A 23789-nucleotide genomic window follows, 5' to 3' on the forward strand; every position below is an offset into this window, starting at 1 on the left:
CTAGTATCACGGAGGCTCTCTGCTCAGCCAAAGCGGAACCAATTTTTTAGTTTTCAAGTTTTTATTGGAAATACAAATGACAGTGCACAGACAAACCAAAACGGACTCTGTTATGAACCAACGGGTCCCCGGTCTACCTTCTCAGTGGTTGGGCGTTTCAGGCTCTGCACCCTCTTGGACTACACCCTAACTTGGCAGGTTACTCCTCATAGGTGGACGTGAAGAGGATCTGTGTCTACCCCCATTGCTCTCACTATGGATGTCCCCCCCAGAGCTCAGCTGTAGGCCCGGCATGCTTTACTTCTAATCGCAACAATTCAATCCCCGTTGATGGCCTTCTTTTGGCATCGCTCTAGTGCTTGCTCTGTCTTTATGTGGGGCACACATGTACTCTGTGGGATCATCGCAGCAATGCTGAACTAACGTCGACCACGGACAAAACAGCACAGGCACAGCGCATTTATAAAAAATTAAACCCCTTTTATTGTGTTCTCATATATAAAAGAAATACAAAAAAGAAACGTTGACATCAGGCAAGGGAACAGGGGATAGGCATGTGTGTGTGTGTGTGTGTGTGTGTGTGTGCGTGTGTGTGGGAGGAACAGTAGGTCGGACTGGCTATGGCAGGCAGAACGTCGGATTGTCACATGAACGGACGCGTCGACAGATGGACGGACAGAAAATTCGATGCAACGAGGACGGATGAAAACAGAGCGCACAGTCCTGCAACCCCCCCCCCCTCCCCTCCCCCTCCCCGCTCCGTTCAGGGCAGCTCGGCCTTGTCGGCCACGTCGGCATGGCCCCCCCCCTCGGGCCCCGCCTGGGCCAGCAACGTCCTCCTGTTGTAGTGGTGGCCCTTCATGATCCCCGAGTTGTTGTTCTCGTTCAGGATCTGCTTCTGCTTCTGCCGGTTGAGTGACTGCACCAGGCCCAGCACCACGGCCGCCAGGGAGTACTGGCCTTGGAGCTTGCGCGGTTGCAGTATGAGCGGGTTGGGCTGCACGCGGCCGTGGAGGAAATGCGTGCGGATCTTGCCCTCCTGCTCGCTGATGCCCTTCACGTAGATCTCGCCGCGGTACTCGAAGGCGAAGCCCCGCTCCGTCAGGATCAGGTAGGTGTCCTCGGGGACCTGGATCTTCCCGCTCACCCCGGTGCTGTCCATGCGGCTCGACAGGTTCACCGTTTTCCCCCAGATGTCGTACTGGGGCTTCTTGGCGCCGATCACGCCAGCGACCACCGAGCCATGAGCCATGCCTGAGAGAGGAGCAGGAGGAGCAACACAAGGATGAGGATCAGGCCGGGTACAATTAAGAGGGGACGGGCAGAAGTAGGAGAGAAAGATATAGAAGAGAAGAAAGAGGAGAAAGAAAGTATGAGGAGGATGTTGTATGGAGGAGAGATGATGATGATTTTTTTTTAGGAAAGTTTGCACCACCTAGTGAGTATGTTATTGAATTTAAGACAGTCTTTCATGTTATTTTCTCATTCGTTTCGGAGTGTTCAGCAGGGAGCACAAGGGAGTTCTTACCGATTCTCAGCTCAAAGTTGTTGAAGGAGTGCTTGTTTATCTCCTGGATGCTCTCGTTCAGGGCGATGGCAAAGTCAGCCAGCGCACACAGATGACCCCACTTGTCCTCACATTGCTATGGAAACAAATACATGAAATTTAAAGAAATACTACCATGGTCAGATGGAGTCCGATGGTGCTACACAGATGATGTACAGGGCAAAATACATGTTCTTCAGAATGCTAGTCACTCTACATAAGAGTGTCAGTTGAATTAAAATGAACAGCACAAATGAATGATGTCTAAGTGTTAATATACAATTAGCAGGGCAGGATATGGCCACGGGATACAAGTTACAACACTATTTTTCTCACTTGTTTTTCAGGCGACAGTCCGGAGACTGCCATGTAGGTGCTGCCAATAGTCTTGATCTTCTCAATGTCCTGGAATCGTTCCTCACCAAGGAGCTACATGAAGACGGAGGAGGAGGAGGGAAGACAGGAAACCCACGCAGTCCATTGTTAATCATATTCAACATCGCATAACTCCTACAATAAGTAATCAAAATTTGTCCAATCGTGTGATTGATTCCAACAACACATTAAGTGAGCAACACATTAAGTCAAACAATAAGTAATTTGCAAAGCGTCACCATTTCACACACCGAGATAGAACGTAAAAGCGTCCGTTCATCCATCGCCTGTGCTACTCTCCAGCTGCTGACCTAAGAATGTGCTGTATCTTTGGGGGCAAGTTTCAAGATGGAAAACGGCAAGTCTATTCCTGTGCAAAGAGGCCTGGGTATAAAGTCAACTGATTTGTCGACCGCCAAAAGCATCCAAAAGACCTCAGCTGGTGTGTTCTGGCCTCGTTTGGTGACAATGATGCCATCTGTAAATAACACGGTTCTATGGCAGATTTGTAACATTTACAATTAACAACCAATCCATGGGAATATACTGCAAAATGATATGAATAATTGATTGTGAATGTGAATGTGAAGTGTAAATAAAAACATACATAAAAGGACAAAAAGTCTACAAACCCTGAGCACAGTTTAAATGTAGTCAATAAAATATTTACATTAAATATCTTTCCTATGTGATTCATTAGTATTATTATTCTTTTTTTAATATTCTACGATATTGTCATTTGTTATTTCTTCACATTACTAGTTAATACTTGATTAAAGTAGCTTTGGCAGCAATAACAGTTGAACACAGTGAATCATTTGAAATGAGATTCTACCAAGTATGCAGTTACTGTGGTGGCAGCATCAGGTTATTTATTACTGCTCTGCTTGTCACCCAGACATTCAAGATTTCCTGTTCTGGGATATCTCATGCAAATATAGAGCTACGCGGTGAACCACAAAGCAATGATAGGACAGAAGATTGGATGGAGCCAAGTGACTCTGGGGGACACCAGCAGTAAGATGCAGAGGGTGGCTTGGACATGATTAACAAGTCTGATTTGTTGTTGTTACTCATCTACAAGCCACAGACCTTCTTTATCAGCCCTTCTTCATTATCCCTTTTTAATTATCCATTCTTAATCATCCCTTCTTTATTAGCCCTTCATTATCATCCCTTCTTTATCATCCCTTTTTAATCATCCCTTTTTATTATTTATTATTCCTATTTTAATTTTGCCTTCTTTATTATAAGAAAGCCTCCCTGGTGTCTATAGCTGTCTATCTGTGCTTCTAATTCAATACTTGACTAGAAGACCACACAGATGATTTATGTGTGGGAAACAGAGGAAATTGTAGTCATTAACAAATTATGTCAATCCCAATTATTTCAGATCTAAATGGTTCTCCTGTACTAATTTAAACAAAAGGCTTGATTACCTATGCAACAACTATAGACAATTTTTTGTCATTTGTAGAATCAAATGTATATATTTTTAATTACATTCAAACTTAAATATAATATTGTAACATAACGAAATGTGAAAAGTGTGCAAGGGTCTGAGTATGTTGCCATGTGAGTTGAGACTTACTCAACATGATTCCCAGCTCTATTTTCTGCCAAAGGTGCTTTCACCAAGTATTAACCCTGGGATGCGAAGACATACATAATAATGTAGACACATGTTTTGTATTCATAAACAAACAAATTATGTGATGTCTCTTTGACTGTAAAAATGTCAAAACTGTGCAAGGACACTTGAATAGCGGAGACCTCCCAATCCCCGGAAGGCTCTCTGGGCCCACATGCCCGCCATGTCCACGTTTGCATATAACTAATTCTGACAGTAAAGTGTTGGCTGTTTTAAAATAATCTAAATGGGTGATTCAAACAGACAACTACATTTTCATGCATCTCTCGCCTATATCTCAGTCTCACTTATATGGTAAAAAGAAAGTAAAGAAAAAGAGATAGCTTCACAGGATTTTGCCTGCATCTTTTAACTGGGAACGTTAATGTTAACTATCAAGCCTGACAAAGTGATACATTGGACACTACACAGCCCCTCAACAAACAACTTTCCAAGTTCGCTTCTGGATTATGGTTACATTTACAAGCTAGGTCCAGAATGCTTCAAACTTGTAAAATGTGAGTATAGACTGATCAGTGTGTTGTCTATTGTAACTGGAACAGCTAAAATGGGTCTATGAGCTGAGTTGAGCAGTGTACAGGGGACCTGAGAAACTTTTCTATGCCAGTATGTCAAGGCTGGACAAACTACTGTTTTACACAGTACTGTATTGTCACTTTTTAAGAACATTTTCATGTCTCTATGTATGGCAGTGGATCGTATCACTTGCAGCACACAGGAAATAAGACTTTGCTCTTCAGGGCAAACCCATCAATCTTGTGCAATTGGACATTCATTACAGCGCAAGATTAAGTATTTGTTGGGCTAGCAGTGACTCCCTCCATCAATCAAAGTGCAGAGGTCAACAGACATTCTCTGATGTTGTTTAGCATATAGAAATGCTTGCAACTAAACCATTTACTTTACAATTGTGTATAAAAACCTATATTTGTCTTTACTGAATGTTTTCTTAGACAGCAGTTAGGATCTCAACCATTTATAATTTGAATTGTTCAGTAGCCTGAATACAGTCCAATTTCAGAAAGAAATTCTATAGTAATTCTATTGTACTATAGTTATCTTGTGGTCAGTGACCTCTGTGGCTGTGTAGGACTGAGTATACACTGAAATACTCCGTCAGTCCAAACAGCTTACCATCACAGAAACGATATTTCCCTAAATAATGGATGGAGTATAATTTTAGTGGGACAGTCTCCCACCTCATCAAAGTCCGCTATTATCTCGTTGAGAAGACGCAGACATTCCACCCCTTGGTTGTTCATCTCAGTTTGGGAGTAGAAGTCAGCGAATCCTGGGATGGAGGCAAACATCACGCCCACAGCATCATAAGACTGGGAGTACAACTCCTGTGGAACCAAATGGGAGTAAGTTTAGAGAAAGAACAAGAGGCAGAGGAAAACTGAATGCATTTAAAGTGCTAATAATATACGTGTGGTTTGCGATCATAGAGAAGGAAGAACAAATAATGCGGGGAGATTACTTTCACAACAGCAGTTTTACCTGCACATAATTTTTAAAGAATGACTGTAACTGTTGTGGTGTTAAGTTGATTTAGGTTTATCTTAAAAACTTGTCGATTAACCATACTTAGAGAATGCCTCATTTTCTAACTGTCCTAACTAAGTGCAATGTTTCGCGGAAATGTGTTTTTTTCTACCAGCAGATGTTGTTGTACGGGCAAGTTAATTGCACTTAATTGCGTTTACCCAGTTCTAAATTAGTACCTGATTAGGTTAAAACTATGTTTTTCAGCCCTCCAAGATGGGAGTTGCCTACCCCTAATTTAGTGCAAGAAAACTGGAAGCGAATGAAAGAGTGCTAAGGTCCTCATATTCACAGCTTCACACATCTAGTTATAGCCTTGCTTCAAGCAGAAGCAAGGCTATACTAGGAAATTACATTGCACTGTTACATCTTCACCACTAGGGAGCGACGTTAATTCATCAAAAACAATTCTATTGTTGGTGGGTACTGTAGGTTTCATAGGCGAGCAATTGAGCAACAATGGCAGATGAATAAACGAGTAATGTATTCTTTTGTGTTTTGCTCTAGTCTGCAGTATGAACACGTTTGATGAATAATGCTCAAAATGACCTAAGTCATTCAATTGCTTTTGATTCCACAAAACAATGTTATAATTAAACAAATAAATTGCTAGATACTGCAGAAAATCACTATCTATTAACCCTCCTCTCTCTCTCTCTCTCTCTCTCACTGAAAGCTAATGTATAAGTTTTACATGGGACGCAGATTACAGGTACTTAAAACTAGTTTGACTCAGGTGTTAAATGACTAACAGCCATTATAAATAAACAATGAACATTTTATTGAAAACATTTTGTTTCGTTCTTGACCCTCTGGTTTGTTTCAATCTCCTTCGATGGGCTGGTTAATTAAAAGTATATTCTGTGTTCAAATGGCATCACATTGCCAATATACAGCTCTGGAAGAAATTAAGAGACCACTGCAAAATTATCAGTTTTACTATTCATAGGTATGTGTTTGAGTAAAATGAACAGTTTGTTTTGTTCTATAAACTACTGACAACATTACTTCCAAATTCCAAATAAAAATATTGTGATTTAGAGTATTTATTTGTAGAAAATAACAACTGGTCAAAATATATATGTTCCATTGGCAACGTTTTTTGCAGAGCTGTTTGGAACCGTCCTCGCTGTGCACTTCACCCCAGCTGCTGTTTGCCATACTTTTTGTAGGTCACTTGATGTCATCCTACAGTTGTTGAGTGACATTCGAAAGAGTTGACGGTCATCTCGATCAGTGGATAGTCGTTTTCCCCCTCTGCCAGTCTGTAGCTTTGTTGTCCCCAATGTCGGTTGCTTGACCTTGTTCTTATGAACCATTGTCTTTGAAATTTTCAGGATGGAAGTAACCTGACGCTCATTGTATCCCTCTGCCATTAAAGACAGAATTGAACCCTTCTTTTCCTCACTCAAAGCTTTTCTTTTCAACTATTGCTGAATAGTTATTTTTTTATTCAAATTACCTTTGAGGTACTACTTGCACTGTTTTTTCCAGCTGGTCCTATTGTAAGAGGAGAGTGATGACCACAGCAGTGGTCTTTATACTTTTCCTCATTAAATTAGATTTGGTTCAGGTAATCACTTAATCAGTACCTCATTAATAAAAATTAGGTGTGCCTGTGTTGGAATTTCACAGACACTGGAATGGTATGGCTGCCATACATGTAGAGATGCTGATTTAAGACAAATTAGGAGTGGTCTCTTAATTTTTTCCAGAGCTGTATACACTGCCCTAACCATAAATTTGATCTTTATTTTGGCTGTCTACTTCAGCTTTTAACTATATAAAAACATCACTATAAGGTCTAAGAATATTTTTTCAATGAAGGACCATTTCCAAGTGACAACATCAATAACACATTGTCCTCCAACGTCAGTACATGACTATTTCTTCACTGAAAAAGTAAATTGGCGCGCACCCCAAAAGTCTGTAAAGGTGCTGTCCACCCTTTGTTACAGGTCAAATTCATTGTTTTATTATTTATTTAATTATTATTATTATTTGTAAAGTGAAATACCAATCTTTCGGTATCAACCTTCCTTCTTTAGGGTTGTTAGAAATCACTTGAAGCTGTAACAAAGTGTGCAACTTTTATTATTAGTATCTATGTTTATTCACAGACACACACTTCGGTTCCTCATGTTAACAGACACCAAAAGTAGACTCCAAAGGCAAATGCAAAGCCTAAATTTATCACCAGACTTACTGCTCTTTTACACCTGCAAAAATGATGTGACAAAACACATCCGACAAACCAGAAAACACTGTTTTCTAGCAATTTCTAAATGCTGAAACCAGTAAGTACAACAAATACACATGCCAAATGTACAACCCTAACTTTTAGTGTATAGAGCCCTCCCCCTCCCTTGTGGGTGTGCTATTCTCTAAATCACGGGACAATGAATAGACTGATTAATAATGAAGGGAGTGATTAGGGCTTTGGAACCATAATGGATGCATTTTTAATCTTGCCTTTTTAATTAGGAAAAGGCTTGGAACAGAATGATATCTGTACTGTTGACAGCATCTATAATTCATTGAAGCCTTTACACATTGTTGGTGAGGCAACCAAAGAGTCAAACAGTCAGATAATGAGAACGGGAGGGAGGTGTTGCATGAAGACAGTGACTGACATACGTCAGGTAGAGTGAAGTTACCCAGAGTGGATCTTCACCGGAGAGAAACATCTCTTTGTAGCCTCGGATCTTTCACCACTGGTAAATGAATTCATGTCTCATAAACAAACGTATAGAAACAATGCGATCTCAGAGGTGAACTGCCCAGGAATGGTCACTCGTTTTAAAATGTTGGCCATTTGATATCAATAGACGGCAATTGCAATGGTTTACAGTGTTCCAGAACCTAAATCCTATTTTTTTCTGTCAAAACTATTGACAGAAAAATATTTATTTGCAGATGTCGCAGGTAAAGCAACTTGCTTAATATGTTAAGCTAACATCACAGTTTTACAATTTGTAGAGGCACTTCCAGAGCAAGCATGCAGCGAAATACAAATACTGGCACTCGATGCTACAATTCAACAAGTCCAAGCGCAGATGCAGCCTGCTTAATGAACATCTTGCAGCAGTACCGCACACTGCTTCAACAGAACCGCACACTGCTTCAACAGAACCGCACACTGTTTCAACAGTACATCACATTTCAACAGAAATTACTCCTGATTTCACCTCACTTGTCAACGCCCATACGAGGCTCTCAAGTTCATATTGAGTGAGTTACCCTAAAAGTTGATTTCTTGGGTCTGGGCTGCTGGAATCGCCGTCGTTAAAAGCACGTAGTACAAAAATATACTGTATGAAGTTAGATGACGTCAATTATACCAACATTTGCTTTGAGTGAAAATCTTCAGAAGTAGTTTCATAGACTTATGTCTGCTCTAATAACGATTATACCTATATAACTGTTATACACTATACCTTATGTAATGTAGCTTACTCTGTTGAGTTGAAAGATAAATCTTAAGGCAAATATGTGTTGCAACATTTCTATTGAGTAATAACCCTAAAAAGGGATTTGTAGGCCTTTGCCTGCCATAATAACAGTTGTTAACAGAAAAAAACTTTGTAAAAGTTAATTGAGTTCAATTATGAAAACGGTGTTGCATGGAAAATAAATATGCATAAATATAAAATGCAAGTTAACAGAGTTAGCTATGTTGTGTGTTTTTTAGACATGTTGGTTAAAAAAGTAATCTGGCCCACGATGCTCTCTGGCATTTTCAGTGTGGCCCCCCAATGAAAAATATTGCCCACCCCTGTCTTAGAGGATAGTACACGCAAGCGGCTACATAGTAACTACTAGTTCTCACAGTACACACTACTAGCTAGCACAGTGTGAGTCAAAAGTTAGAGAATGTTTAAAGCTATTTATCTTTGCCGTAACTCTCTCTTTTATTTGCAAACCCACAAAATAACACTAAAAGAAATACAAATTCAAAAGTAATGAGAATATTTTATATTTTAAATGTGTCCTTCTGCTTTGACACCATAATAATAATAAAAATGCCATTTTTATTCAGTGCGATTTATAACAGTGCAAAAGTGCAGCATACATTTTCCAGTAAGTGGGCAGTAGACCTCCTATGAACTGAAAAATAGGTAGAAAGCATCCCGGCTGACCTCATTATCCCGATCCTTCTCCAGGAAATGGCGAGCGACGTGACTGGGCAGAATATTCCGGAGCATGTTCTCATTATGTTCCCGGAGCTCCTTCATCTCGTTGATCTCCTCCTTGGCCTGGACACGCCAGAGAAAATCCAGTCGTGCTGTGTATTCAAGCTGTAGAGGAAAATATACATCACCATGGCCATGATGGGTGGGCTACAGAGATGTGGAAGGTAAATATAATATTCCAAAGAAGATATTTTTAACAAAATACAAACATTTCGTCTTTAGCATATGGAGCAAGATGCAGAACATTTCTCAGATATCTACAGAATTTGTGCGTTGTATTTTTTGATGACGTCCGTAATATACACTGCACTCCGAAATGTAATTTGGCAAATCACAAGTGAGTCAATGTGAAGTCTTGATTTTAGGCTATAATCTGTATCTTTTGCTGTATAACTAAAAAGAAAAAAATTGCTGAGCTCAGCAATGCCCAAACAACCTACTAGTTCAGGGCTGGCCAACCCTGTTCCTGGAGAGCGACAGTCCTGTAGGTTTTCCCTCCAACTCTTATTCAGCACACCTGATTCTAATTAGTAGTTGGATGAAAAGCAGACTCAGGTTAGTCACAAATGAGGCTGAAGAGAAAACCTACAGGACTGTGGCTCTCCAATAACAGGGTTGGCCAGCCCTGTGCTAGTTTAAGGAGGACCTAGCCATAATGAACAAGAAATAGAAATATTAAGATGTCTCACCATAATGAACAAGAAATAAAAAGATTCTGAAGTCTCACCAAAATGAACAAGGAATAAAATGATTAAGAAGTCTCACCATAATGAAGAAGAAATAAAAAGATTAAAATGTCTTACCATATTGAACAAAAAATTTAAAGATTAAGAAGTCTTACCATAACGAACAGGAAATAAATGCGTGACAGATCTGGCACGATCAGACACTATCAAGGAGGTAGGCATTGACCTATCACCCAATACCCTCCATAGAAAACTACACCAGCAGAACTAGACACGCTGGACTGCAAGGTACAAAAAAGTAACCTAAAAAAGTTTTGCCTGAAAATCTACCTAAAAGACCCCTCGAAAAAAGATATTGTGGACTGAGTGCCAGAGTGATGGAAAGAGGAAGAAAAAGGAACTGGCATATCTCCTAGTCTGTGAAAAAGTATGGAGGGTGTGTTGTGTTTTTGGCAATGTGTGTTTGAATTTGAAATTGGCTCACTTGTCCGTACTGAATCAAACTGAGGATGCCTTTCACATGCCTTAAACAAGACTAAAAGCTAAAACAAGTAGGAACTGAAGATGGAAGTGTGGTTGGCTATGTTTAAAATGTGCAGGGATTCTTAAATTGTTTATCCATCATAGCAATGTCATTCTGCACCTTAACACCATTTCAAATTCAAAGTGTTGGAATACAGACCCGAAACATATAAAAACAAAGTGTCTCTACAAACACATGAGAGTTTACTGTATTTCCGGTTCTCAAGGGGAACTTGAAATTTAAAATATGCTATATAATTGGGTATTATTTTCCTTTTTAAACATTTACAAAAATTATGCAGTAATTGAAAAAAAAAACCACAATTATAACAAAATTATATTGCATATTTTAACAAAAATTGCTTTTGAGAGTTAACAATAAATATAAAGTAATTTGCAAATATTTATGACAAATCCAGCCACTGAAAATTTGTGGTAAGAAATTTTTCATTATTCACCCACTTATATTCAAAAATAATTTCCAAAGCCTCAAAGGTTTATAATACCATAAAAGCTTGGAAGTATTAATCTTTGCCATAAATTACTTCAAGATATGTTGAGCGAATTGTATTTTTTCCAATTAGGAAAGTCCCCCCACACCTCTAGATCCTCTGGGTATATTGGCAATACGCTAATGAGCTGTCAATCACCGAAATACAGTCATTTAAATGAAGAAACATTGCCTCAGTTATTCACAGCATACTAGTGAGGATTTCTCTCAAGTAATACAGACAGAAACACCTGACATTCATCATTTACGTGTGAATGTAAAAAGATTATAAGGAACAACTCAATGATATAGATCTATAATTAGTAAGATAAGCATTACCCCAAAATGACACATTAATGTCCTGAAATATTTAGTCCCAAATTTGCTAAATGATCTTCCCATAGCTGTTGTTCTCAAATCTAATTGATACTGAAGTCAGAGGAGTAACTATACTCAGTGATTTATTTTAATTGACAAATTAACGAAGAAAAACTGGCAAATGAACAAAGGCAGGGCCCTATCCAACCACACATTGAAAAGCATATAGGATATAGACATACATGCATTTACCAAAGCTGACTTACAGTAATTGTCAAGGTCATAAAGTACATGAATGCTTCAAGCAGCACAAACCAGCATGGTACAGACAGTGCTCAGCCACGATCATACTACAAATGTCAAGTTCATGTAATGTGCCCTAATGCAGCTAAGTGAGTGGATCAACTGAATTCACATAGAAATATGAGTTATAGATAGTAATTTTTCATTGAAAGCAAATCTAATTAGAGAAATATTATTTCCAAGTGCTCACTCTATGTTTACTGCCCATTTGATTTGTTTATTACATTTCATAATTAATATAATAACAATAACCAGGTAATGACTGAGCGATTTCTACACACTGCTCCTTTAAGGTTCCTAAACCCTGTTGCTATGGAAATGAGCAGGAAATATATTTATTTTTAAATAAAGGAAATCAAGAAAAATGGGCATGCAGCCTTACACTGCATACATAATAATATCTGTTATAATTGTATGGATTAAAACAGCCATATTGAGACATGACAACCTTTAAAATCCTAAAAATAAAGAATGCTCTCGTGTTCCCCTGGTGTATTTGTTTTACTTACGACTGTCGCCTGCACTGATCAAAGGAAGAATATTGTTTAATATTCTTTTTAACTGAATGCCCTTAGTCTGCATTATAAAGCAAGGGCCTGAATGGACCATGGATTCTCCCACCAAACAGTGGTACGGAATCGAGTCTGTGATGTAGAAAGCGGTGAAAGAGTTAAATAACTGGGGCTTTGTCAAACCACTTATTAAGCCCTGGTCTGTGCTCTTTGTGTATACAGTATCCAGCTAGCTTAATTACAGTGCTGTAAAGAAGCTGGTACATCTGACAACATTTTGTTCACTGCCCTCTGGCCTGCAGATGTTGCACGATTCAGTGGTTGCCACTATCCTGCAGTTCAACAGAGGCATTTCTTGCTTGGATGTAGGAAAGTACACGTGGGTGCCAACCAACAGGTTTCAAAACACTCATTTGAATTGCCAACGAATATTGAGGCCATCTACAGTCATGGGGTAAATTAAGTACACCCCTGATTTTTTTGTTTTTGACACACGGTACTCTTAGCTAAATTCTAACAACATCTATTGATAAAGATAACCCAATTCAACATATCACAAGAATCCCAGAGCAGCATCAAGGGACCAACAAGCTTCTCTTGCCCCAATCAAAGTCGAAGTGCATGAGTCAACTGTCAGAGAGAGACAACACAAACGTGGCCTACATGGGAGGTCAGCAAGAAAGAAGCCTGAACTGTCAATACACAACTATCGTTGACCAGACAACACCAGGGTTAAGATCAAAACTACCAGAACAATGTGCTCTGAACAAATGAGACAAATGTGGAAGTCTTTTGCTGCAATGCCAGACACTATGTTTGGGGAAAACACTGCCTTTGAACAGAAACATCCGTAAAGCATGGAGCCACCAGCATTATAGTTTGGGGCTGCTTTTCCTGCCACAAGGCCTGGCCATCTTGCCATCATTGAGTCAATCATGATTTCTATATTGTACCAGAGAATTCTTGAAGGGAATGTGAGGCCAACTTTCAAAAAGCTTAAGAATGTATTATTAAATATATATTAGAACAACAAACCGTACATCTAGTTGCGTTTTACCATACCTTTTACTAATGGTCACTGTCAGTGAAACAAAATGTTTAACTTTTTTTCTGGTTAAAGGTTACGAAGTCACAATATTTTTACAGATACATACAGATTGCTTGTTGCAAGTTAACGGCATTTTCCAAAGATGAAATAAATCAAGTAGAAATATAGAAATGCTTGTTAAGGCTAGTGTGGTGGAAAATTGAACATGCAGAGTATGACATTTAGTTGTTATTAACACCGCTCTATAGAAAGTTGGCTTTTTTTTTTTTCTATTCTTTGTTTATGTTATTGGTTTCTATATTGTTCCCATATATAATACTGTGAGTTTGTTATTGAAATGGAATATTAGTAGGGAGAGTGTACTGTGAGTAGAGTGTGTATGTTTTTACAATACAGTATATGGAAATGAATGCATAGTTTGAGGGGAGTATCCCATTCTATAGGCACATAAAACCATACTGTTGTACCTGTTGTACATAATTTTAACATCTCGCGTTCCAGCCATTTCTCAATGACTGCAGTTTCCACTTTGTTTTTACAAGAGAATGCGGGGACCTGCATAAGCCACGATAATCAATCGAAGGGGGACAGAAAAAGGGTTAACACTGGGCTGTTATTGTTTCAAATTTGTTTTATATTAGCTGCAACCTACATAATTGTATACAAATTCAAAAGACACTTTATATATGCAATTAGTGGCCTTAACCAATGTATGATGTCAATCCTTCATAATGTGTTATTCCCAGGGATTGATATCCTATTATAAACATATTATACTATCTCAGAATGGTCTGAGAATATTCAACCACCAGAGGCTAATTTGGCAAAAGAATAGGCCTATTTTGTCTTAAATCAAAAGCTGATGGGTTGAATCGCAAGCTGTATTTCATCATGGAGAAAACCAAATGTATTACATTTTATGGATGTATAGAAGTTTAATTTCTGGGTGAATCTAGAATGGAGATGTTAAAGCCAAATGCAGCTCGCTTGAAAAATGTCTATGTATGATCCATCTGTAATGGGTAAAGCGCATCACATTATCCTGCTTCATATTATACCTTAATGACAGAGCATTGCTCCTTGTGTTAAGCACCCAATCCATAACAGCTTTTGTGTCTTCATAATAGGATTAGCTAATAACTCAATACATTAATGGAAAATACATTAAATAAAAACAAATGTGTTCCTTTCAGATTTCCATTGTGAAACACCCATCATACCTGTTGCCCGTGGTAAAATACAGCCAGGAGGAACATGGCCATCAAAAGCAAGGAGGTCTCTTTGGTCCCAAGGACGTTTCTGTGAAAACAAAACTTTTGGTAACACTTTCCCTTAAGTGGACGCTTATTTCTATGCAACTGCTACGTATATACAGATTAACAACTGTATCAACAACATTGTAATACCACAGATATTACATGGTCATTTCAATAGAAAAACTATTTATCGGTATAGGTTATTACACTTGTTGAAATCCAAGAGATAATTACAAAATAAAAATAAAAGCTTTAATACCATTGTTAATATGAATTTGTAGCAGTCACATATTAACAAGTGTCAACTTAAGGGAAAGTGTCACCAAACTTTTAATTAAAATTAAAAGTTTCATCAGAAAGTTCTCAAAGAATTATAAAAATCACTTCTCCAAAAATGCAGAATACAGGATGTAATTACAGTGGAGTGACAGGACCCCTGGTCATTTTGAAGTGCCACTGATCTTGCATGATATTTGTTGCTGTAGAAGATAAAACAAGATTTAAATCTTGTGGGTGTGGTTCAGTGTGGCAGTTACTGATGACCGTAACAAAGTGAGTAGTACATGAAATACCTGAGGAGCAGTGCACTTAAACAAAAAGCAAATTGTCTTTGTTTAAATGTCCTAGGTTAGTTGCATAAGACAGGAAAAGCTTCCTAGGTTAGGTCTTCGGGGCTACCTAGATAACAGCTGGTATTACATTGTATAGCTTGGTATTCTAGCTAACCTTGTACAACATGTGGTTTGGAGAAGTTTGTTAGCCTGTCCTGGCTATGGTATTACAATAACCAAGCAAACCATTTATACATGTTCTAGGCTAGTAGTGCTAGGAAGCAATGTGTGGGTAGCACCAATGAATGAACCACAATTGTAAATTGTAAATAAAAGTCCCTCATGTTACTTAGATGCATAGCTTATGGGTCCAGGAGATACAGTGGATATAAAAGTCTACACACCCCTGTTAAAATGCCATGTTTCTGTGATGTAAAAGAATGAGACAAAGATAAATCATGTCAGAACTTTTTCCACTTTTAATGGGACCTATATTGTGAACAATTCATTTGAAAAACAAACTGAAATCTTCGAGAAAAATGAAAAATAAAAACCTCAATAACCTGGATGCATACATGTGCACACCCTCTTATAACTGTGGATGTGGCTGTGTTCTGAATTAACCAATCACATTCAAACTCATGTTAAATAGAAGTCATTACACACCTGCCATCATATAAAGTGACTCTGATTAATCACAAATTAAGTTCTTTTTTTTTGACATTTTCTTAGTTGCAACTCAGAGCAAAAGCCATGGTCGGAGAGCTTTCAAAGCATCAGAGGGATTTCATTGTTGAAAAATATCAGCCAGGCGAAGGGTACAAAATAATTTCCAAAGCATTAGATATACAATGGAACACAGTGAAGACAGTCATCATCAAGTGGAGAAAATATGGCACAACAGAGACATTACCAAGAACTTGACGTCCCTCCAAAATTGATGAAAAGATGAGAAGAAAACTGGTGAGGGAGGCTTCCAAGAGGCCTACAGCAACATTAAAGGAAATGCAGGAATTTCTGGCAAGTACTGGCTGTGTGCTACATGTGACAACAATCTCCCGTATTCTTCATATGAATGGGCTATGGGGTAGGGTGGTAAGTCTTTTCATACAAAGAAAAACATCCAGGCCCGGCTGAAGTTTGCGAAAACAAACATCAAGTCCCCCAAAAGCACGTTGGAAAAAGTGTTATGGTCTGATGAAACCAAGTTTGAACTTTTTGGCCATAATTCCAAAAGGTATGTTTGGCGCAAAATCAACACTGCACATCACCCAAAGAACACCATACCCACAGGAAAGCATGGTGGTGGCCGCATCATGCTTTGGGGCTGTTTTTCTTCAGCTGGAACCGGGGCTTTAGTCAGGATGGAGGGAATTATGTACAGTTCCAAATACCAGGCAGTTTTGGAAGGCTGAAGATTAAGTTCACCTTTCAGCACGACAATGACCAAAAGCAGACATCCAAATACACAAAAGCATGGTTTCACTAGAAGAAGATTAATGTTTTGGAATGGCCCAGCCAGAGCTCAGACCTGAATCCAATTGAACATCTGTGGGGTGATCTGAAGAGGGCTGTGCACAGGAGATGCACAGATTTGGAGCACTTTTGCAAAGAAGAGTGGGCAAATATTGCCACGTCAAGATGTGCCCTGCTAATAGATTCCTACCCAAAAAGACTGAGTGCTGTAATAAAATCAAAAGGTGCTTCAATAAAGTGTTAGTTTAAGGGTGTGCACACTTATGCAACCAGGTTATTGTTGAGTGTTTTATTTTTTATTTTCCCCACTCAAAGATTTCAGTTTGTTTTTCAATTGAATTGTTCACCTTACAGGTCACATTAAAGGTCAGAAAAAGTTCTGACATGATTTATATTTGTCTCATTCTTATACATCACAAGAACCTGGCATTTTAACAGGGGTATGTAAATTTTTTATATCAACTGTATACAGCCATTTGCTAGATTCATATCAGTTTTATATCTTTTTAGGTTCATATCAGCTTGTGTATTCCTCTGTAGCTACAAAGTCATGTCTATATTTAGTTTTCCCTGGAGCTTTATCCCAATTTCTTTGGACTGCAAACACAATGACTGGAGCAAAATAAACAAGAGAAAATCACTGGGAAGATGACAAATTTACTGAGGATGAATACGTTGACAATAACAAACTATTTGTGAGGTACTCCTTTTCAAATAAACATATTTCCCCAAATACTATATAAAATTAAATGATCCTGTTTTTTGCTTTTGGATAAATCTTCCACATGTAACCTTTTATTAAGTACTGCACATATACAATTCATGGCTTAAGTGGCTCTTTCTTCAGGTGTTCCTAGTGTTGGTTCTGTCGAGAGGTTCTTCTGCTCATCAACAGTCAGAGGTAAAAAAAAATGTATATGTTATTTCGCTCAAGACCACCTTTGTGGGGAAGCCACAGAAAAACAAAACATATTTATATAAACTATAGATGCAATGTTAGACTACAACTGACAGATTTTCAGATTTGTTTAATGACATTTGTTTTGATTGAGATTTTAAGATTCTACATGAAAATGTAATGAAATGCACTGCAGAAAATAATAATGTGTTATTGTTATCCTGCCTAATATTTTGCCTAAACTCCCTAGCATTACAGGTGATGCTTAATAATGAAGGGATTGACACTCCTTGTATGGTTGGACCGAAAGTTCTATTTTCATGTCCAAGCCTTATATTGTAAATCCAGCTAATTACTTTATAACTAAACAGATTTACAAATGGATGAGAAAGGTAGACAGATTAAGATGATGATGATGCCTATGTTTGTAAGTAGACATCTGAAGAGGTTCTGGTGTTAAGACTCACTCTGTGTTGTGGTGGACATGGAACATCTGAATATGTTTTGGTGTTAAGACTCACTCTGTGTTGTGGTGGACATGAAACATCTGAAGATGTTCTGGTGTTAAGGCTCACTCTCTGTTGTGGTGGACATGAAACATCTGAAGACGTGCTGGTGTTAAGACTCACTCTGTGTTGTGGTGGACATGATCATAACGAAGAAACAGGGAGATGTAGAAGGCTTCTGTGAGCAGAGAGTAGACTGCAATCATCACCAGGAGCACGGCAAGCTTCAGCACCGAGTTCAGTCGCAGAAACACTGCGCACGTTACCATGGCAAGCACCCCTGTGAACACAAAATACTGCGGAGGGAAACATTGAGATTGGTGACCTGGGAATGGTGCGCACGTCTTCGTGCCTTTTAAATGAATCATGTATGGGTTAGCTATTGATTCTTCAAAAATAGAACTTCTAAACTATAAATGCAACGTGACCTTAGTTAGGGATGTTTGCTCTTCGGATGGTCAAGCCTTGTATGCATAACTTTAGATTAAATGTAGAGACTTTAAATGTAGCTACATTTAGACTTTAAATGTAGTTACATTTAGACTTTAAATGTAGTTACATTTCTCCAACCATGTCCCTTAGCTTTTCAGCAAAACACAACATTGATGTTGTTACATTTTCCCTAGATTTTCCCTTTACTTGACAATAGTAGGGTTGGACAGAAAATCCACTTATGCTCAGGAAATTAAATTACAGTATTTGATTAACTGGACATATCCAGTGTATTTCTTTTAGAATTATTTTTCTATGTTGTGTTAGTCCTGTTATTTTCCTGAATTAAAAAGGAATTGATTTAAGCCCCACAGTTTAGTAATTACATGATATACTCCATAAACTGTGCTCACTGGAAGAAAAAACAACAACTGTACAGTAGCATGTACAGTAGCACTAAATACGGTAACACTTCTGAGTAATAGACTTGATTACTTTGTACTGTTGTTGTATATCTAAAGGTTTACATGGCTTGTGTTTGCTGTGACAAGATCTTTCAAAAACTTTAACTAATTCTAAGTTGAGAAAAAATGGCTTGTTTAAAACTGCCTTATAACTCTCTGCTATCTTGCCCAGTGTAGTGTGTAAGCATTTTCATTCAACCAGGGAAAGTGTTGGTGCTTGTCTTTTTGAATAAGAGGTTATCTTAACTTGCATACTTGTAGTCATGCTGTAATTACCAAAACTGTTGGTACATTGTTCTTTAGGAAATGCTTAATGGTTGTATAATAATATAGAGGAGTTGTTTCAGTCATTATACTATGCAATTGAAATAATTATATTTTGTAATTACATAAACTAAGGAACTTTAAATGTAATTAAAATGCTATAACTACTACTACTAGTACTATGCAATAAGATGTTAATTAAATTATTTCATTTGCATTACTATGCATGTTTGAGAACAAACCAAATGTTGTATGTTACAGTTTATTACTGTTACTTTAGGTTATAGTGTAACTGTTAAATACACTTACCACAGTGTGTAGAGCTACTTTTTAATACAGTTACATCAGTGCTTAGTATTGCTGCTAAATACAGTTACATAAGTGTATAGTGTTACATCAGTGCATAGTGTTACTGCTAAATACAGTTACATCAGTGCATAATGTTACTGTTCAATACCGTTACATCATTGTGTACCGTTACTGTATAATACAGTTAAATCAGTGTATTGTGTTACTGTTTTTTACAGTTACATCAGTGTATACTGTTACCGTTTAATACAGACACATCAGTGTATTTTGTTTTCTGTGTAACGCCGTTACCTCAGGGTAGAAGCAGATGTCAGGGATCGTGGAGGATGTGTTGAAGGTCTGGTTGCTGAAGGTAGTAGACTTGTCAAAATCACACCACAGCTACAGCAGAGGAACAGAGATAGATCTTATTGCCTTTATGGAGAATCAATGCAGACAGGGTATGAATATTCAAATAATATGTCATATCAATATTTCATCAAACATCAAATTAATCTTTCACACGCTGTTCAGGGTCATACTTCATAAATCTAAGGCGGTATGTAGCGATGCATAAAATCACTTGTATTTTTCTCTCTGTACTGTATAAATATATTATTTAAACTGAGGATACATAAAATGCATCACAGACTATGTCTGCTAGCAGACAAACAATTCAAAAAGAAAAATATTATATATTATAGAAATATATAAATAATATTGGTTTGTGTGCTATCTCTATCCTATTAATCCAAATTGATCGTTACATAATACATTCACATCTCTTTTTCTCTGCATACATTTTTTAAGATTCCTCTTCATTTACATAAAGCAAACTGGTAATATCTGATAACCGTATTTAACGTGCTTTGATGGTAATTATGAATTGCTGGCAATGTTGCACTGACCCCGAAAAGAGAAGAACATTCCCTTCAGGAAGCAAATTGGGTTAAGTAGACTCAGCTGTGAACCTATTTTTGGTTAAAGAACCATTAGTTTTCATTAGGTATGGAAAGTAGGAAGCTAGTTCCCCTTCCAAACCATGCTCCTATTCATTGTGTCAATTCTGTTTCAACTGTTTTGCTGCAAATGTAAACCAAAAGGTTCATATTGGACACATAGGTTGACCCCTTATTGTTTCATTCAGTTCTGTTTGTTTTGGTTTAGTTGTTTCAGTTAAGCTCAGTTTTTTTTAAGTTGTTTAAGTTGTGTTTTTTTAAGCTGTGAAGTGGTCTGAGACTTTGCCCCAGAACGCCAATTACATCCATGTTTCTATCCTTTGGCTGAACCCACAGCATAAACATCTCAGCACAAATTCACAGATTGTGCAGAAACATATTGCTAGCATTCTATAACACTTGCATATTCAGTTTTTCCATAGTTGTTCATAGTTCACTTTCTACTGGGTCAAACAAACTGAATGGCAAACATCTACAGTATGAAATTGCTCTAAAACCACAACATTTAAATGGTTTGTGACCTGGCTCAGTGCACCTACACATCAGCACAATGTACATTTGCCATCGCTGGTGTCTGGAGCCTAGAAGTGGGTTACATTGTGCTTAATGCACAAGCAAATAACAACAATATTAAAGAAGGAGGGGAAAATACAATACATCAAAGAAGGCATTGTGTTAAGTGTAATGGGGGGCATGAGCACTACTGGTTTAGTCTGGCCAAACTCACAATGTTGATCATGGCCGCCAGGAAGTTGATGAGGATGGAGACAAAGACGATGACATTGCGGGCCATGTAGGTCTCGTTGATCCAGCAGCAGGCCTTGCGCAGGACCAAAGGCAGACACTTGTAGTCCTCCGCCGTTGTCAAGAGAACCAGGCATGAGTGCAGGATGATGAGCACTGAAAACTGGATCACCATGGTCACCATCCTGCAGACATGAGCAAGGGGACCGGTGAAAGGATTCAATCGCAGCCCTAAACAAAGCCACTAAAGATATACAATATATTTCTTCAATTAAATACAATGATGTTGAGTCAGTCAACACTATTTGCAATTGGAATTCATATTAATAATTGACTGGATAAGAGCAGTTATAATTAATAATATTAATGGATTGGATTTATACAGTGGATTTCTAGACAGCCAAATCGCTTCATAGTAAGCAGGAGGTCCACCGCATCCACCACCAGTGTTTGGATGCTACTTGGTTTTGGCACGGCAAACATTTTTGCTACAAAACTCACCGCGCATCCTCTATGAGGTGGAGGGATAAATGTTTGGAATTTTACCCAGGACACTGTGATTAAGACACCTACAATTACAGTGCCATGTGTACTCACACAGTCAGTCAGGACACTAATGTCCCAACCCAAGAGATGGCACCTTATGCAGGCTAACGACAATTTGGGGAATGTGAACAATAGCTGTCTCCCTGTTACCTGGCAGAAGGCAGCAGGCTCTGAATGGCCGTGATGAAGATGAGCACGATGAAGGCGCACACCAGGTTGGACTTGAACACTTCATCCCTCATTTGGGAATACTGCATGGTAAGGAGTAGGGAGAAAGAAAGACAAGGAAGACAGAGAGAAGGATTTGAAGACAAACGAGGACAGACAAACATCTTCAGCGCTCCACGTTTCAGGCCAATGCTCCACATTTCTATCCACATTTCACAAAGCCACCACAGTCGCATGCCCAAGTTTCACCACAAACAATAGAGATTAGGAGGTAGAGAGAGGAGAGCAAAAGAAGGCAAGCTGGGGTTCTGGGAATGACGCAGAGGTTGGGTGTCGGGATGTGACTGTGCTTGAAGCAAGATCCTAAACTTCCACCTGTGGTTACTGGTCAATGGAAGTCACAAAGAAGATAACTTTTTTATGTTTAGATTTTCTTTGAACAGGTTAGTAGGCTTGAGAATACTGTCAAACAACAAATGCATTTGCACGCACTGTTAGCATGAGCAACGTTGGCAAGTGATCCTAGATACGAGTGGGATCCAGACCTAGGATGGGGTCCTCACAGACCAAAGGTCCCTGCAAAAAGGGCCCCTCGGATAGGTTTGACCGCTGGTATCATATTAACACACATATGACATAGCAGATTGTGTTGAATTGCAGTCAATTTACCATAAAACCCCCAATTTAATTCCCTCATCACAGCAAAATGTGAGAACAGTTTGTACAGTTAAGGGTTGTATGGATTGTGAGCCGTGGATTGATTACCCATAAATAATAATATCCATAAGGGAATTTGTGTGACTGGACCTTAAGAAATAGCGCATTACTACCCCTTTGCTAGCTACAGCATTGTCCTAGTTGCCACCTTGCTGCTGGTGGGTCGTGACGCAGTGTTGGGAAATACAGTATGTACGCCCTTTGACCTCTCGCACCTCGACACCCACTGCCTCCTCGCTCTTTGTCTCTTCCTCAAAGGGTGCTGGGAAATTAGCAAGAGGCTTCATGTTCGTCATGTCTAGAACAAAAGCAAGGGAGTGTAAAAGCAAACTCACTGGACATCGGGCAGAAACTAACTGAAACGTTGTGCGTGCTTGGAGGTTTTAACTTAAGATAGGCACACAATAAAAGGTAAACACAGGTAAGGGGCAAAGGTCAACTGAAAGGTCAACTCAAGGTCAAGAGTGTAGAAAAGAGGCTTCGCTCTTGGAACATAAAGGAAGGGAAATGGGAAAGAAAAATTAACAGCAAAAAGCTGACCACCTCAATTTTTTTGAGATAAAACCAATAATTTTTATGAGATTTAAAAGGAGAACAGGTCCATGGCATGGACATTTGGTCATGAGTAAACTGAAGGAGACTCAGCATTCCTGTCAAAGCAAAATAGCCAATTGCCAAATATCAACTTAGCTAGCTAATGGTGAATTATCAGTACATAAGAATTATGATTATCTCTGTAATACAAGAATTGATTCAGTCATTAATCCAAATGCAATCTAAGTAATCTAAGACAATGTTACAATACATTTTTTTTCCTGATTGTTATTTGATGTAGGTGCCTTTGGGATCGTTTTCAAACGATTTATGAATGAGCAGTGAGGTAACTACATTTGATATACCAGAAGGAAAATCATGCTGTCTTGATTTTCAAAATGGGCACTAAATGGGCACTAAATGCCTCGATTCAAACCAACTCAGAAAAACCTCTGCCTCTAACATACTGTTTATACCATATAAATGGTATTATCTAGATTTAAGCTGTCAAATAAAAACACGTCACAACTCAAATTAATTTTCACTTCTATTTTGATGAATGTTTTTATTTCAAATAATACTAAATCAATCATACTTCTATCAGGATTTTAAATTAAAATTAAGTTAAAATAACTAGGTTGGAATCAAAGTACTTTAAACGCAGGTGTAGTTTTATATATTCCCTTTGTGATTGATCTACTTACTACCAGGATTGCAGTCAGTCAGTTAAATATTATTTATCCACATTGGTTTGAACCCCAACGTAGGACAATTCCATTCCATTTTACTGATCACTC

At 38.4% G+C, this 23789-nt stretch overlaps 1 protein-coding gene across 3 annotated transcripts in view; it reads right to left on the minus strand.

Moving 5' to 3' along the window:
* Positions 1 to 741: 741 nt before the first annotated feature.
* The window catches only part of adcy8 (adenylate cyclase 8 (brain)), a 74389-nt gene continuing 51341 nt past the window's right edge, over positions 742 to 23789 (minus strand). For all 3 annotated transcript variants that reach the window (XM_034291507.1, XM_029116136.2, XM_034291508.1), the window contains 10 exons: positions 21724 to 21824; positions 21011 to 21212; positions 19637 to 19726; positions 18000 to 18172; positions 14410 to 14488; positions 9257 to 9415; positions 4772 to 4918; positions 1883 to 1975; positions 1529 to 1643; positions 742 to 1254 (listed from right to left, as the gene is read on the minus strand). In XM_034291507.1, the coding sequence (XP_034147398.1) occupies positions 764 to 1254; positions 1529 to 1643; positions 1883 to 1975; positions 4772 to 4918; positions 9257 to 9415; positions 14410 to 14488; positions 18000 to 18172; positions 19637 to 19726; positions 21011 to 21212; positions 21724 to 21824 (1650 nt within the window). In that variant the 3' untranslated portion in view covers positions 742 to 763. The remainder of the gene's footprint in view (positions 1255 to 1528; positions 1644 to 1882; positions 1976 to 4771; positions 4919 to 9256; positions 9416 to 14409; positions 14489 to 17999; positions 18173 to 19636; positions 19727 to 21010; positions 21213 to 21723; positions 21825 to 23789) is intronic.

This window comes from Esox lucius, chromosome 3 (genome assembly GCF_011004845.1).
Source record: "Esox lucius isolate fEsoLuc1 chromosome 3, fEsoLuc1.pri, whole genome shotgun sequence".
Classification (NCBI taxonomy): Eukaryota; Metazoa; Chordata; class Actinopteri; order Esociformes; family Esocidae; genus Esox; species Esox lucius.